Source organism: Gekko japonicus, unplaced genomic scaffold (genome assembly GCF_001447785.1).
Source record: "Gekko japonicus isolate JY-2015 unplaced genomic scaffold, Gekko_japonicus_V1.1 scaffold789, whole genome shotgun sequence".
In the NCBI taxonomy this organism is placed as follows: Eukaryota; Metazoa; Chordata; class Lepidosauria; order Squamata; family Gekkonidae; genus Gekko; species Gekko japonicus.
Genome location: NW_015177032.1, coordinates 267,008 through 282,258, shown reverse-complemented (window position 1 = coordinate 282,258; position 15,251 = coordinate 267,008). Strand labels below are relative to the sequence as shown.

General features: G+C 45.1%; 1 protein-coding gene across 2 annotated transcripts in view; it reads right to left on the bottom strand.

Moving 5' to 3' along the window:
* MFGE8 (milk fat globule-EGF factor 8 protein) overlaps positions 1–15,251 on the bottom strand; it is a 31,537-nt gene that overhangs the window by 4,013 nt on the left and 12,273 nt on the right. The window contains exons 4-8 of one of the 2 annotated variants that reach the window (XM_015427950.1): positions 11,240–11,377; positions 8,946–9,127; positions 8,078–8,233; positions 4,408–4,552; positions 146–348 (exon numbers count right to left, since the gene is read on the bottom strand). In XM_015427950.1, the coding sequence (XP_015283436.1) occupies positions 146–348; positions 4,408–4,552; positions 8,078–8,233; positions 8,946–9,127; positions 11,240–11,377 (824 nt within the window). The remainder of the gene's footprint in view (positions 1–145; positions 349–4,407; positions 4,553–8,077; positions 8,234–8,945; positions 9,128–11,239; positions 11,378–15,251) is intronic. The other variant, XM_015427951.1, reaches the window with a different exon arrangement.

The window sequence follows — 15,251 nt, the reverse complement described above, 5'->3', positions numbered from 1 at the left end:
CCCCGTAGCAGCAGCAGGACATGCCTAGAACATTTCAACAAAACAAACAGTCATTTCCCAGATTGAGAGAAGCTACTTTTTGAGGCAAGCTACTCTTCTTCCAACTGACACAGACTGGGTTAAAGTTCCTTTTTTAACTACATACCTGAAGCCACTCTCCCAGCCCATTGGTAAGGGCAGACCAGGCGTTGGTCTTGCCTGTCTTGTCAAGGCGGGCATAGTGCGGATGCCAGGTAAAAGCATCAATGCCCCAAGTCTTGTAAACACTGGAGGCTGTGATCTGCTCGTCAGAGATGAGGGAAGATTTCATGCCCAGGGGCTCCGAGCAACCTGCCGTGTTGAAATACACTGTAACACAACGGTTTACAGACACAAGTGAAAGGGAAATGTCCACATGCAACAGACCCTCCAGATAAGCCCCATCGAGCAGACAGAAGCACCCAAAACTCCTTTAGATCAGTGGCTTTCAACCTTCCAGAGAACCCTTTTCCACGTGCCCTTGTGTGAATCCCTTCAGCCCTGCCACACAGGCCCAGGTATGCTGCAGAGGAGTCAGAGGCGCTTTCCATGGAACATTCAAGCAGGGCCCTAACTGCTCTTGCCCTGCCTGAGTGGAAAGCCACCTTTGTGTCCTGCCAGTAGGACTCCTGGCTGGCCACTCTTGGAAACAAGACGATAGATGAACAAACTGACCTCTCCCAATGTTTTCCCTTGCCCTGAAAATGGGTCCGCTGTGTACAGAGGCCGTGCGCCTCTGAGTGCCAGAGGGTGAAAGGTCAACAGTGAGAGAAGGCCGAGGCCTTCATAAAACAGAACTCCAGTGGCACCTTCAGGACTACACTGATTTCAATATGAGCTTTTGTGAGCCAGAGTTGACTTCTTCTGGTAGACAGCTGTCTGTTTGTGGTTCTCAGAGGCACCTAGTCACCACTGAGGGAAACAGGATGCTGAATTCTATGAACCCTTCACCTGACGAAGCTGGTTTTGGTATGTTAGGTTCACTGAACACCCCCTACAGGTGAGCACTGGAAGCAACATCTCCACTACTACTGTCCTTGAATTCCTGATGCATTTCCAAAAGACACCAGGGTTTCTCGTAAGGCAGTTTGAAAACCACTGTTTCAGACACCAGCGCATGGAAGACAAATCCCACAACCCCAAAAAGAGGATCCCAACAAATGCCTGCAACACATTCACAAGTCACTTTTCAGTTTGGGTGAGTTTTTGAATCCATTTTGTAATTTCAGTTTCTGCCAACTCAAAATTTCCAAGACTGCAAAGTCTTGAATGTATTTCCAGCCAATGTGATGGCTGGAAGCCAATGTGACGTCTGGGTAACCTGACGTGTGGGAGAACTGAGGCCAGTGGGAACTTAATGAAATGAAATAGTTTTATGAATTCAGTGAAGCCCAGATTGTTAAAGCAAATAATTCAAACCTTCCTCAGGCCAAGCATTGAAAATGGAAATACGATATACTTATTGAATATCCAGTGAATGCCAATATGGTGAGACAGCCAATACTGTATAGTGGTTAGAGCATCAGACTAAGGTCTGGGAGACTCAGGTTCAAATCCCCACTCTGCCATGGAAACCTGCTGGGTGACCTTGGGCCAGTCACGTAGTCTGAGGCTAAGCTATCTCACAGGGCTGGGGTGAAGATAAAACAGACAGGAGAACATGATTGCAGTCTTCGAGTATTTGAAGGGCTGTCATGTAGAAGATAGAGCGGATCTATTCTCTCTTGCTCCGGATTGCGAGACTAGGTCTAATGGGTGGAAATTACAAGGGAGTCGTTACTGGCTAAATATGAGGAGAAACTTCCTAACTGTAAGAGTGGTTGAGCAGTGGAACAGACTGCCTCAAGAAGTGGTGGATGCTCCTTCGCTGGACGTTTTCAAGTGGAGGCTGGACGACCATCTTTTGGGTATGTTGTAGGGCTATCCTTCGCCTATGCTCCTGCAGAGTGCAGGGGGTTGGAGTAGATGACCTGCAAGGTCCCTTCCAACTCTAACATTCTATGATTCTATGGGAATGATGCACCCCACTTTGGTCCCCACTAGGGAGAAAGGTGTGGTATAAATGGAGTGAATAAATAAATACCCATCCTTCGTTCAGGACATCTCTCACTTTCCTCTTTGCCCTTCCCATCACCCAGCTAGACCAGTATTAGGCTTGGTTGACATGACACTGGAGAAGGAAAAGCCCTTCCTACCGCACAGAACACCTTCCCACCGAAGTGGTACCTATTTATCTACTTGCAATTTCTTGCTTTCAAACTGCTAGGTCTAATTTAATTTAAACCCATGTTTAAATTAAGTACTTTCGATGGGTTATAGCCCTGCAGTCTGAGACAGGTTTCCCCTGCCCTTTTAACAGGGATGTTTTTGGATACTGATGCTTGGGATTGAACCCAGGGACCTGTGCAAAGGCCTTTTCCTAAAGCATACACAGAGCAATCTGCTAGTGTGCACTTTACACGTATAAGAAATTAGAAGTGCTCCATGGAAGTATCAGGGGCCTTTCCCCCTCCTAATTTCATCCATGATTATGCACCAGTAACATTCTCTAAGGCTCTGTTTAAGAAGAATAGGACCAGGAGGACCCAAAAAGTATTTTGCATGGGGGGCCACAAACTACTGGGGTCAGCTTGGTCAGTTTTGGTTGAAATTCAGATTGTTCGGCTCCTTGGGGCTGATTTTCTTGAACACTGTGAAGTGCCGTGTGCATTGATAGCACTGTATAAACAGCCAACAACAATATCCGTATTAGTAGCAGAAGCCATAAATAACCCTGGAGTCCCTAGCTCCACCAGTGGGTGTCACTGTGGTCACTGATGCAAACAGAGAGACGCAGCTGAGAGCAGAGAGCCAAGATCTCCAGGACATGGAAGGTCAGCTCCTGGCCCAGAAAAAGGCAGAAGTAATTCAGACCCGACTGCCATGAGGGAAGCCACTGGAGGCCCCATGCAGTCCGACTGGCACCTATAGATTTTGAGTGGAGAAAACCACTGGCGGGCCTTGCATCATAGAGAAGTGGGAGTAGAGTGACTCTGCTATGGTTATCATTGCCCTACCACTCAAATCTAGCTTTTCAATTGGCACTACAAGTGTCATTCTAGCCCCTCTTAATCTCCCAGTGGTTTGGGGGTAGGCCTTATTGCACATCTCCATGGCCTTCTCCACAGGGTTGCCAGGCCAGCAACCAGCAGGAGACTGGGGCAGGGGAGCAGTGACATGGGGGTGGTAGCCATCAGTGACAGTATGACATCACTTCCAGGAAAAACCAAAAAAGTAGCATCACACCTCTTCAGGAATCACCAAAAACTCTATGGTAAAACCACAGAGTCTCTGGAGATTCCTAGAGAGCACTAGCATCTGACAGGCTCCCCCAGAAGCAATATCATGCCATACATCTGACGGCCTTTCTAATTTTATTTTTCTCTTGCTACTGCTCAAAATGGAGGCAGGTTGCAACTACTTCTCCATGACGTATAACCTTGTGGTGCTTTCTTAAACGCCCAGGGAAATCCTGATTGCCACTCTGGGGTCAGGAAGCAATTTTTCTCCAGGCCAGTTTGGCTGGAGATCCTGGAGGTTTTTTTGTCATTTTCTGGGTGTGGAACAGCAGTAACTGTGGGTGTGGAGGAGGAGGTATTTGTGAATTTCCTGCATCATGCAGGGGGTTGGACTCAAAACTCCTTCTAAGCTGTGGAGTCTTGTGAGCAAAAAATCTACTTTGTGAGCTAGTGGCATTAAAGTTGTGAGTGAGCGATTTGGTTACTGCATAAATTAGTTTGCTCTGGAGCCATCCTTTCTGAGCTAAGACAAAAATTTGTGAGCCAGAGGCTAAAAAACTCTGAGGTAGCTGACACTAGCTCAGCTTAGAGGGAACACTGGTTGGACTAGATGACCCTGGAGGTCCCTTCCAACTCCATGATTAAGTTGTGCAAAATAGTGAAAATTTTCAGAGGCATGACATTTCTGTTTCAAGTCACACTGACCTTCAGATTGCCCGGGTGTAGCATTTTAATTGTCCCCCCCCCCAGTGCAAAAGTACACACAGGAAAGTCAGTTACACACCACTGAAATTTAGCCAAGGTGTTAAGATCAAAGCCCCACTCCCCAAGGTAAGTGCTAACAGAAGTTCAAAAATTGGAGCTCAGCAAGAGGCTTTCGCCACACAGAATCCACCCCACCGACACACAGGTATACATGGTGCAGCATTTTGGTCTTGATGCAGAATGTTGATGCTTTTCTTTTTTTTCCTTTCTCCAAACTCCCTACCACCCTGAGTTCCAACATGGACACAAACTGAAGCAAAGAGCCAGAATGCTGCCCTCTGGTTAGTCACCCCAAAAGGGAAGTGCACGGCCACCCAGCATGGTGAAGCCAATGGGAAGCATTTACCATTCATTTCGCAGCCAATCAGCTCAAAGCGCAACGTGCAAGCCCTACGGCAGACCACAGGATAGATGCGGATGTATTGCGCTGTGATTGGCGGATTAAACAGATTGGTCACCGTGACATCATTGTTTGCGTTGCCTTCAAAAACCTGCAAAGGGAAATTATGAGGAAAATGTCTTGGATCAGGGCTATTATTTGACTCCCTCCCCCCCCTCAGCCCTGCCCTTTTCTGAAGGAAATTTTGGTTAGGGCAACTGCATCTCAGAACAGAACATCAGAAAAATCTGTAACTGGTCTACATACACGGCATTAAATACATACGGCAGCCAGCTTTATATTATATTAAAACTGATTCATTCTATAAAACCAGTGAGAACCAACACTAGATGGCTAGGTTCTGAGTTAAACACACACTTGATTTTTTTAAAACTATTTTTGGAATAATCCTTTTTAAAGTATTTGTGCCCGCTTCTTAGATTATCACTCTCAAGGGAGCTTCTAAGAATGCTTAAAATGACACTACTGATGAAAAACAGCAATTAATTAAAACTCACAATAAAAATCAAAAATACCACAATGAAATCAATATTCTCCTTAAATATACAAGATCTTACTCCAACTAGATAATGTGAAAGTAAAACTTGCATTTTTACTATTTGCAGTAGTTTTTGAGTTAAATTGGTTTTTACTGTTTTATATTGTGTTATGCATGGGCTTATGCCCCTGTGTAAGCCACCCTGAGCCTGTTCGCGGGGAGGGCGGGGTAAAAATGCAAATAAATAAATAAATAAACCTCTTTCTTTCATTCAAAAAACAAACTTCTATTGGGGCTAAGGTAATATTCAGATGCATCTGAAATTTAATGAAGCAAATAATCATTAACTAGTTACAAGGCAGATGATTACAAGGCTTTCGAGTAGGAGCCGCTGCCATAACCACTTGAGCCACCACAGCTCCATGAGGAGAGAAACTTCAGCACAGATACTGCACAAGTTCAGTCACATGACAGAAAGAAAACAGAGTTATGACATCACATGTAGGGAGGAGGGCTCTGTACTGGAAGCATACACTAGAGGAAATAAATGGAGCACTGACACTTTGTTGTTGGAACACATATGCTCCAGCAGCAGGTCCTTCCAAAAAGGAGGGAGTGACAGCTGCATAGGGGACTGAACAGAGAGCTTACCAAACATTCTCTCTGTAACCTGAGCACAAATATCAGCATTTTTATCCCCAGACTGCAGGTGGGAGAATGATGCTAAGACAGAGTGGCTTGCCCAGGGCTGCCAAATAAACTCACGGTAAAAGCAAAGAGAAATTTGAACCAGGGACTTTGGTTTCTCTGCTTGAGTTTCTTGGCTCCTCCCTGCACATGGAAACTACTAGTGTGATGAAATGAGAACTCATAAATTAAGTACATTTGTAAGAAATGTGAAGTTCGGTCCCTGTGATTTCAAATGGAATATGGAGACTACTTTCAGTTACAAGGAAGACCTATACCCAAAGAGATGCAAGTAAGAGAAGGCATCAGGTGGATTTATCCCCTTACTCCTAATAATCTCAACTTTCACTTTTCCCCACTGCAGAAATAATCTCAAAAAATTCAGCTCACAGAACACAAGATAAAAGCATGCAGTACTAACGATTTAACCATTTGTTCTAGTTGCATGTTTTGCGTTTTCAGGATGTCTGAAGTTTTGTGCATATGAGTTTTCGTGCAGAACACACACACACACACACCCATTTATAATATAAATTTCAGGCCTAGCCAGCTGTACTTCATAAATTTCCTCCCTTTAGCGAATGAATGGCTGTGATTAACTGCTTCCGATCAGCCACAAGCACATTTGCTAGAACAATAATCCAAATTGCTTTTGAACCAGCTATTTTGGGGGGGGGTGCAAGAGCCTGATGCTTTGACGTGGAACACCTCTCACCTTTCGTGCAGAAGAAACCCCAGTCACATGTGTTTTGTGTTGTCCTTCCAACAGGGCGAGAAAAAACATTTCAAGCCAAGGGGAAAGGAATGGCAACTATGCAGTGAGGAGTCATGTGCTTCTGATTATTTGGCTACTCAAAGCTTGCAGGAGGAAAAAAAACAAAGAATTTCTGGACTGAAATGGATTCAACAGCCTTCCTTTAGGGGACACGCTGAAGCTCAGTAGCAGAGTATCTGCTTGGCAAGCAGAAAGTTCCAAGTTCAGTCCCCAGCATCTCCAATTTACAAAAGTATCATGAGTGCAGTAGGTGATATGAAAGATCTCTGCCTAAGACCCTGGACAGCCACTGCCAGAACAAAGTGAACTAAACATTCTTAGCATTCATGAGTAAGCCCACTTTGATCACTCCTTCTGACAGTGAGGGGGTAGAAGAAATGACAAAACACCCACAGGAGACCAAAGAGGAAAGGACTTGCACTTTCAGGGATATTCCAGACTAGGGATGGGCACAAAACAAATTGCGAACCAAATTTCATGAAGAACCAGGCCAGTTCATGCATTTGTGAACCACAAGTCGTGCGATCGTGTTGTTCATGAACCACCCATGAACCACCATGGTTTTTGTGGCGGTTTATTTTGTTTGCAAGAAGGTTCGTGGGTCAGACACTCTGATGTCCAAGGCAACGGTCAGGAACCCATGGTGGCGCGACTTGCCAGTGAGCTCAGAAAGCATGAAAATTCCTTCTAAGTTCACTAGTGAGTCGTGCTGCCGCACAACACAAGTGAGCTCAGAAGGCATTTAAATGCCTTCTGACAATTCACTCATGCTGCACCACAGCGGCTGCACGACTTGCGAGTTGTGCCACTGCCACGCTGTGATGCAAGTGAGCTCAGAAAACATTTAAATGGCTTTTGAGTTCATTTGTGAGAGCTACTGCAGTTTCTGCGGGAGTGAGGGGGGCGAAAGGCATTGCTGAACTGGCTTGCATCCTTTCGCTCTACTCCCCCCCCCCATGGAGGCAGGGGGGAGTGAAAGGGATAGCTGAAATGGCTTGCATCTCTAATAGGTGCAAGCCAGTTCAGTGATCCCTTTTGCTCCCACCCCCCTGCTTGGAAGCTGCATGTATTTCACGAACCCGAACCAGTTTGGTAAATGGAAAAGTTCATAGAGGTTCACGAACTGAGGTCTCACGAACCACCACAAATCTCCATTTTCCCAGTTCGTGCTCATCCCTACTCCAGACCTCTCTCCCCTGAATGTTCAGCCCTCAAAACCCACTGCAGTAAAGCGGCTAAAAACGCTGAGCTACAAATCTGGAAGTTGCAAGTTCAAAGATCCTCTCTGTTATGAACTGGCACAAAGAGGCTTCAGCACTCTTTTCACTACAGGGATAATGATACTCCCCCTACTTCTGCCAATATGGTGCTGTGGTTTGATTGTTCAGTTAAGACCAGAGACCACTCTGAAGTCCACTAGGTGACTTAGCTCAGTCACACTCTCTCGCCTGACCTATCCGAGGATAAAAATGGGAGAATCACAGGAGGATGAAAGTAAGGGTGGAATAAAAATATGATTAGACAGTACAAGCAGCTCACAAACATGAAGTCCTCTGAACACCGGAAAGTGCTAAACAAATGCTGAGCATTATTAGGAAGTATGGAACGTAGAGGTTGTTCCACCCTTCAGTTCCTTCCCTCAGACGCAGCTTTCCCCACCACTTCCATTGGCTTACCTTATCATGATCTCGTTTCTCATCCTTGAAGTAGACAAACTCACGTCCATCCTGGCTGTAGGACACTTTGTAGGCTCGCACATATTCTGCCCGGCCTACGCGACGGGCCCCTTGCGTGGTAATGCCAGAAAGCCTCATCTTCCTCAGCAGGTTTACCTGGTGCAGAGAAAAGTTCCGCAGAGGGGCAGAATTACCCAAACTGGTTGGCTGAACAGCAGCGCTGAAGCCAGGAGCAGACTGGCAGGTGAAAACGGCCTTGGAGCAAGTCAAGCTGAGCAGCCCCTCTGGTGTGCTAAGCCAGCACTGCCAGACCACTCAGCTCAGTGGGGCTGACCGTGGGCAACAGCTCACCAGTGGCATCACTCCATGAACTGGAAGCAGTGCAGGAGGAGACGGTGGATGAGCTGACACCAACTGCCATGGCTGACTGCCAAATGCCAGGCAACCCCTGAGTCTGCTTGGGTCTGCTTGCTCCAGGCCGTCAGTGGCCCACCAGGAAATTTCCCTGTAAGTTAAACGGCCAACCCACCCCTGACTGAAGCACATTTACCGCATCACCTATACATGGAGTGAAGCAGCAAACAGACCAGAGAAGCTGTTCTCCCACTGGCTTTTCTTCCAAGCCCACTCCGATTGTATCCCCCCCTTTCTCCTGTGCTTAAGGCTAGCTCCACGTTTTACTGCTGCCCCCGAGTGAACTGACATTTTGTCATATGTACCACACCCCACACCCTCACAACTCCATATATTATCACAACAGCACATTTCCTAAGCGGAGTTGCCCCTTCTAAGTCCACTGACGTCTTTAGCTCTGCTTAGGATAGCCCCGTACATGATAATGACTCACTGCTGCCTATCCCACACATACCTGAATCCAGGGGCTCCTGTCGTAATTGCTCGAGGTCCAGGCATTCACAATCCCTTTGTTGTTCAGGCGAGCCAGCTCAGGGCCCCAGCGCTGCAGGCCCAGGAACCCATAATGCACAGACGAAGCCAAGACCTGGGTGTTTGCAATGGCACCTGTCTCCATGCCCAGTGCATTGGCACAGCCTGCAGTGCAGAATTGGTAGGTGTGGAAGAAGAACAAGATGGAGGAAACATTGTACATAAAGGAGAAAGACAGGCAGGCAGAACAAAAGAGACAAAAAATAAAATAAGAATAAGAACCACATCCTACAAAACCACATGGAGGTCAGCTTCCACCTGACAACTAATGTCCCACCCATTATATTCCCTAAATTGTTAATTAAGCCCTTCTCAAAGATCATGATATTGTAGTGGACAGAGCATTGGACTAGGATCTGGAAGACCCAGGTTCAAATCCCCACTCTGCCATGGAAGCTTGCTGGGTAACCTTGAGCCAATCACATTCTCTCAGCCAAACCAACCTCACAGGTTTGTTGTGAGGATAAAATGAAGGAGAGGAAATGCAAGCTGCTTTGGGTCCCCCCATTGAAAAGAAAGGCAGGGTATAAATGAAACGGGGGGGGGGGGCAATTTTTCCTTCCTGTTGCACTTTCTTCCCAAATGCCAGGCTTTTTCTAGGTCCTCTGGCTTCCAGCTTTATAGAGCCACAATGTCCACAACTGGTATCATCCAGAAACCTTCAGCAGGCTCCTAGTGCCACAGGAAGGTCAGGAAGGTCTCCTCCCAGATTCACCTGCCTAACAATTAAGACTGACATGGATGCCCTGAACTGTGGTCCTACCAGTTGAAATGCAGTGGGAAATTACACCAGAGGCAGTGTCTTTATCTGAAGTGGCACCGGGGTTGTGGAACACCCTCCCCACAGATGGTTTTTTAAGTGCTAGATGCAAAACTGGGGGCTTTTGCCTGTCTTTTAATCAGGACTTCTGTCACTGAGATTTTAATTGTGCCTTTTATAATTGCCTGTTGAAATATTGTACTGAGTTATAACTGACCACTCTGCCCAGCCTCTCTCAACACAAGGCATCTGCTTCTGAAAGAAGAGGCTCTTCCGCTTGTCACTTAGTCCCAAATCAATTGGCACGGGTTATTGAGGGTCTCAGGAAAGCAAGTCTCCATATGCTTCCACTTGAGATCCTTCAGGGGACAAGAACTTTTACATCCTCAAGACAGGTCTTCTCTACCTGCAATGCACATGCTGCATCAGCTTTTGTGCTTGGTTAAGAGTAGTGAATAGCAGTGTTGGCTGGCTTGTTCTTCAACTCTGACCTTAAATCCTGCCCTGCAGCACATCTTCATTTTGTCTGCAATCGCTTCAAATGAGGAGTCACAAAAGAGGAGTATGCCTTTGTGTATTTAAGCTGCACCAGCTGCTTTTCAACACCTTCAAAGGATTAGGCAACAGAACAACACTCCCAGCCAATGCTTCCCACTCTGCATTTCTATCATGAGAGTCGTCAAATCAAGTCATCAGTGTTTGGGGGGAAGAAACGCTTTTTAGTGGAGTTATGTTGACCAGCGTAGCCCTCTTATCTCGCTTCCGTCTCTTTCATCTATGCAATCAAAGCCACTGCAAAGCTGAAAAGGAGCTGCGCTTCATATTGAGATAAATGAGCCAAGCAAACACTGACATGGCAATTATCTCAAGCATGCAAAATGTGGGTGGATTTCATCTCTGAGCTGGCAGGTACACCCTGACCTAAATGTGACCCATGAGCAAGGAGTTGCGCTGGGAGGATTTCTTGCCAATCTGACACTGCAAATTTTGAAGCAGCGTTCAAAAATAAGCAAGCCTGCTGCAAAGGGAGTTGTTGGGAGAGTGCCTTGGCAAGGAGATACAGGACTCAGAGTGGGATGGAGTAACAACATCAGCCATGGGAAAGCAAGGCTGGAATCCCTACCCATTTATAATGCTCACTGGGTGGTCATAGCCAAGCCACTGTCACTCAGTCCAGCCTACTGGGCTGTTGCTTGGATAACTGAATTGGATAGCCAGGACACAGCATTTTACATTTTTGTTCATGTGGAGTACATGCAGCCGTGAGCATACCAGATGCTAGGGACAGAGGAAAGTTACCACCTTAATGCTTGCTAGAAGGTATGCCAGGAGCATCAGGTTAGCCTCTGCTCAAAACAGAAGAATGGATTAGGTAGACCTCCGACAGATCCAGCAAGGCCATGCTGGGAATTCTTCTACACTCCCCTCTACCAGCACCTTCACACTCAGGAACTTACGGACGTTACAGGTTTTCCCCAAGTAGGGCGAAGTACATTTGCAGGCATAGTCTCCTTCCAAATCCAAGCAGACTCCTCCATTCTGACACGGCTGCAAAAAGCATTCATTCACGTCTAAGGCTGAAAAGGAGGAAGATTCTGAGGAAGAAAAAAAATTCCAGATTAGTTAATCAGATTAGTCATAAAACTGGTTAGCTAAATCTGCATAAGAGCCTGCTGCTGTTTAAGATCCTCCCTATGGGTGGAACACAGATTGTATGCCAGCCACACCAGCTACCCGTGGGAATAGATGTATGACGCCATCCAACAGTAGTTTAAAGTGCTGAATAGTATCAAAGAATTTTATTAATTTTATTGCATGTATTTTATTATGTACTGATGTATATTACCTGTTATACGCAGCCCTGAGTCCTGCTTGTGGGAAATGGAGTGGGACAGAAATTAAATACACTAAACTAATAAGTTTGCATGCCAACAAAACTGCTCAAAAGAAAGATGTACTTCGGTCGCATTCATTTTTTCCATACTAAAGCATTGCCAATACTTCTGCAAATTTCATCTCCCAATACTGAATAAATAATATCCACTATTGATTTAGAAGTCTTTGGACATTTATTTTGATAAAGTCTTTTTTTCTTGTCCATCAACATGACACATGCTAGGTTTTACACAACCAGTTACATATACTCGGTAACTATTGTTGCTTCCAATCCAGAACCAGAAGCATTCTTAATATTTTGCCAATATTTTTATTAATTTACTTCCAAAATTTCGTTATTACTTGCACTACCACCATATTTGTATAAAAGTACACTTGCCATTCCTACAATGCCAACAAATATCTGAGAAACTCCTAAACATTTTTGTCAATTTTGAAGGTGTATAATCACACCTAAAAAATTACATTCAGGCAATTATCTCTCATTTCTATGTTCTTAGAAACATAGAAGAGTCCTTCAAAAATTCTATTCCGTATCTTTGGGGTTAGTTCCGACATTGTCTCAGAAGAAGCATTCCCAAGAGAATACTTAGTATTTGCCTTTCTCTTGACCAAGTCAGGACCCAAGGCAGGTAACAACAAAAGAAATATGATAAAACTACACAAAATAACATAACTAAAAATATTAAGCAGCAAATAAAATACAATAAAACTAGATTAAAAACCTGCAGTTTAACAGACACAAGAGTGCACAGGAAGAGGGGGCAAGCCTTCCCCCACCATGCTGTTTCCTGGCTCTACAATGGCCCCGTTGGGGAAACTAACATCTACTGATGGCTACATGCAAGAGTCCCGAACGGGGCAAACAGTCACACCACTGGGTCTGAGAAATGTCATGAGGGAAGGCTTCAGTCTCCTCTCCCAACATATCATGACCCCAATCAGAGCCTATTCATACCTGGAAATTCTGCCCCAAGAAAGGAACTCTCAAACTACACCTGTCAACCTGCCATGGACTTTGTAACACAAGGACTTTGTAACCAAAGTTCCCACTAAGCTATGGAATGCTGTGTGCAGAAATTCTACTTTGTGAGTCAAATAAATATGTCAAAATTGGAGATTGATGAGCAGATGTATCCTTAAATGTGGGATGCTGAGAGTAATGGCAGGGCCTCAGTTAATTACTCTCAGAATTTCACAGTTAAGGATACATCTGCTCATCAATCTCCAATTCTGACATATTTATTTCCTTTACCATGTTTCCCCCCAGAATTAAACCCAAACAAATGGTAACCTAAGCTTGTTATTACTGTTTCGTCCTTGCATCTGTTAAACATCCTTCATTATGCCATATGCTAATTTGCCAGTCCTACATGTATGGACTGGTAACTTGCATTTCATTATATCTGGAGTGTGTGCGCAGATGAAAGCTTAGAGCAGTGGTGGCGAACATATGGCACGGGTGCCAGAGATGGCACTCAGAGCCCTCTCTGTGGGCACGTGTGCCATCGCCCCAGCCAGGCCCAGACCATCATTAAAATGTCGAATTCTCTGCCAAATAATTTTAAGTAAATGAAAGCATTTGGGATTGCTTTCCTTACTTTGTGTGGATCATCTTAAGTTAATGTATGAGTTGTTTTTCCTAAAGTTAAACCTCAGTATTCAGGTTAAATGGCCGTGTTGGCACTTTGCAATAAATAAGTGGGTTTTGGGTCGCAGTTTGGGCACTCGGTCTCTAAAAGGTTCGCCATCACTGGCTTAGTGTCCCATCTGGCATCAGCCAGAGCCTGGACCTTTTCGAGTACATGAACACTATCATTACATCCTCATATACCCCAAGAACAGAGACATATCAGCTCCTTATGGTTCCAACTCTGAACCGGAGACGATGCCTCTAGGGTTATTTTTAACATATTACATGTTTAGTAAAAGTAAAATGCATCTATCTTAAAAAGTGTTGGCATAATCCCCCAGCAAAGAAGAAAAGAGTAACTTTTGCTGAATTTACTTTTGTTAGTGTCTGTACAACCCTTTTGACTAAGCAGGTGCGTGCAGAATTCTGCACTCTTTTAATAATTTATTCTTCTACTTGTCTAACATAAAGTGTTCTCTCACGACACTTGAATTACTAACATTTGCCACCTCAGTAATAATACCTCAACCGGAATGGATCAAGCTACACAGAGCAGCTAAGAATGCAAACTACAAAATCCCTAGTCCAAGTCTTATGTCAACCATGAACTCCCTCGGTTAACTTAGGCAAACCAGGTTTCACACCGACACATATCTGCAGTATGGAGATAATAATACCAATCTGCCTTACAGAGCTGTTGGAAGGATTTCTGAGATAAGGCACTAAAATTCCAAGTGCTTTGAACATTCCAAAAGCCCTAAGTATTTTTTTTTAAAGCTGAAGGTATAGTGCAACAAAACTCAGCAAACTGGACACAAAGTCATACACAAAGAGGTATTATAGGAATGTATAGCTAATGGATTATTCAACCAATCAAGAAGTCCTTATTCCATTAATAAGACTTCTGCCTAAATGAATGCTCCCTATCATCATCCACACAGATTACTTTACCTTCCCAAAGCTCTACCTATATATAAGGAAACAGAGTGTCAAATCAGGATTCACATACTCAGCACTCTTGACACAGGAAAAAGCAGGTGGATGCATTTGCAGATCAATACCCATTTTTATTTGACACTGCACTGTCAGACTCTTGAAGAAATCAGTTCCCAACAACGTTCACTCAGAAGAATGAAGATGGAGGTGCAAAAGCAATAGATACACAAGGTTCAAACAGGGACCCTAAAAGGTTATAAGCCAATCACCCACAGGTATTCCACCCGCCCAAGCCAAGGGCTATGCATTCCCACCTTGATGATATCCCCTCAACCTGCAGACAAAAGCCAGGCAGTGTAAGCTAAGACTCAAGGCCGGTGGATGTTCCCAGGGACAATATGCAACAATCTACTTCAAAGCATCTGAAAGCAAAAGTATGCTGAGTTCACGCTCTCCTACTCCCCCTCCCAACTTCTATGGCAAACAAGCAATAAAATGTAAACCGTTTGAAAACTGCATCCAAAAAAAGTCACGCCTCTCCAAGCATAACTACAAAGGAAAGCCATTTAACAAGTTACCCATTTTTGAGTCTAGAACACTGTAGAAATGTAGTTTACTTTCTTAAGTACGGGGGAGGGGGTATGGGGGAAGAGAACCAGTTTTCTCTGGTGAACGTCCATCACTTATTCCAAGACACTTCAGTTCCATGAAACAAGGAGCGCACTTCCCTCATTTCAGACCCTGCAGTTCTCCCTTTGCCAGGATGCTTTGAAAGTGTGCATCTCCTAAGGCAAGGCTCGACCTCTCCTGTATACCCGCTGCCCCTTGTCCTAAAGGCAGCCAACCTGTACTGTGAGAGAGACAGTAATCCACTCCTCATTCCTCCCTCCCAGCTGGGGGGAGGGAGGCAGCTGGAACTCGCAGCAAGTCGCTCTCCTTCTGCCAGGCCCAGACAGCACTTCCATTCCCCCATCGGTCCCCTTCTACCACCGGTAGCTCCAACC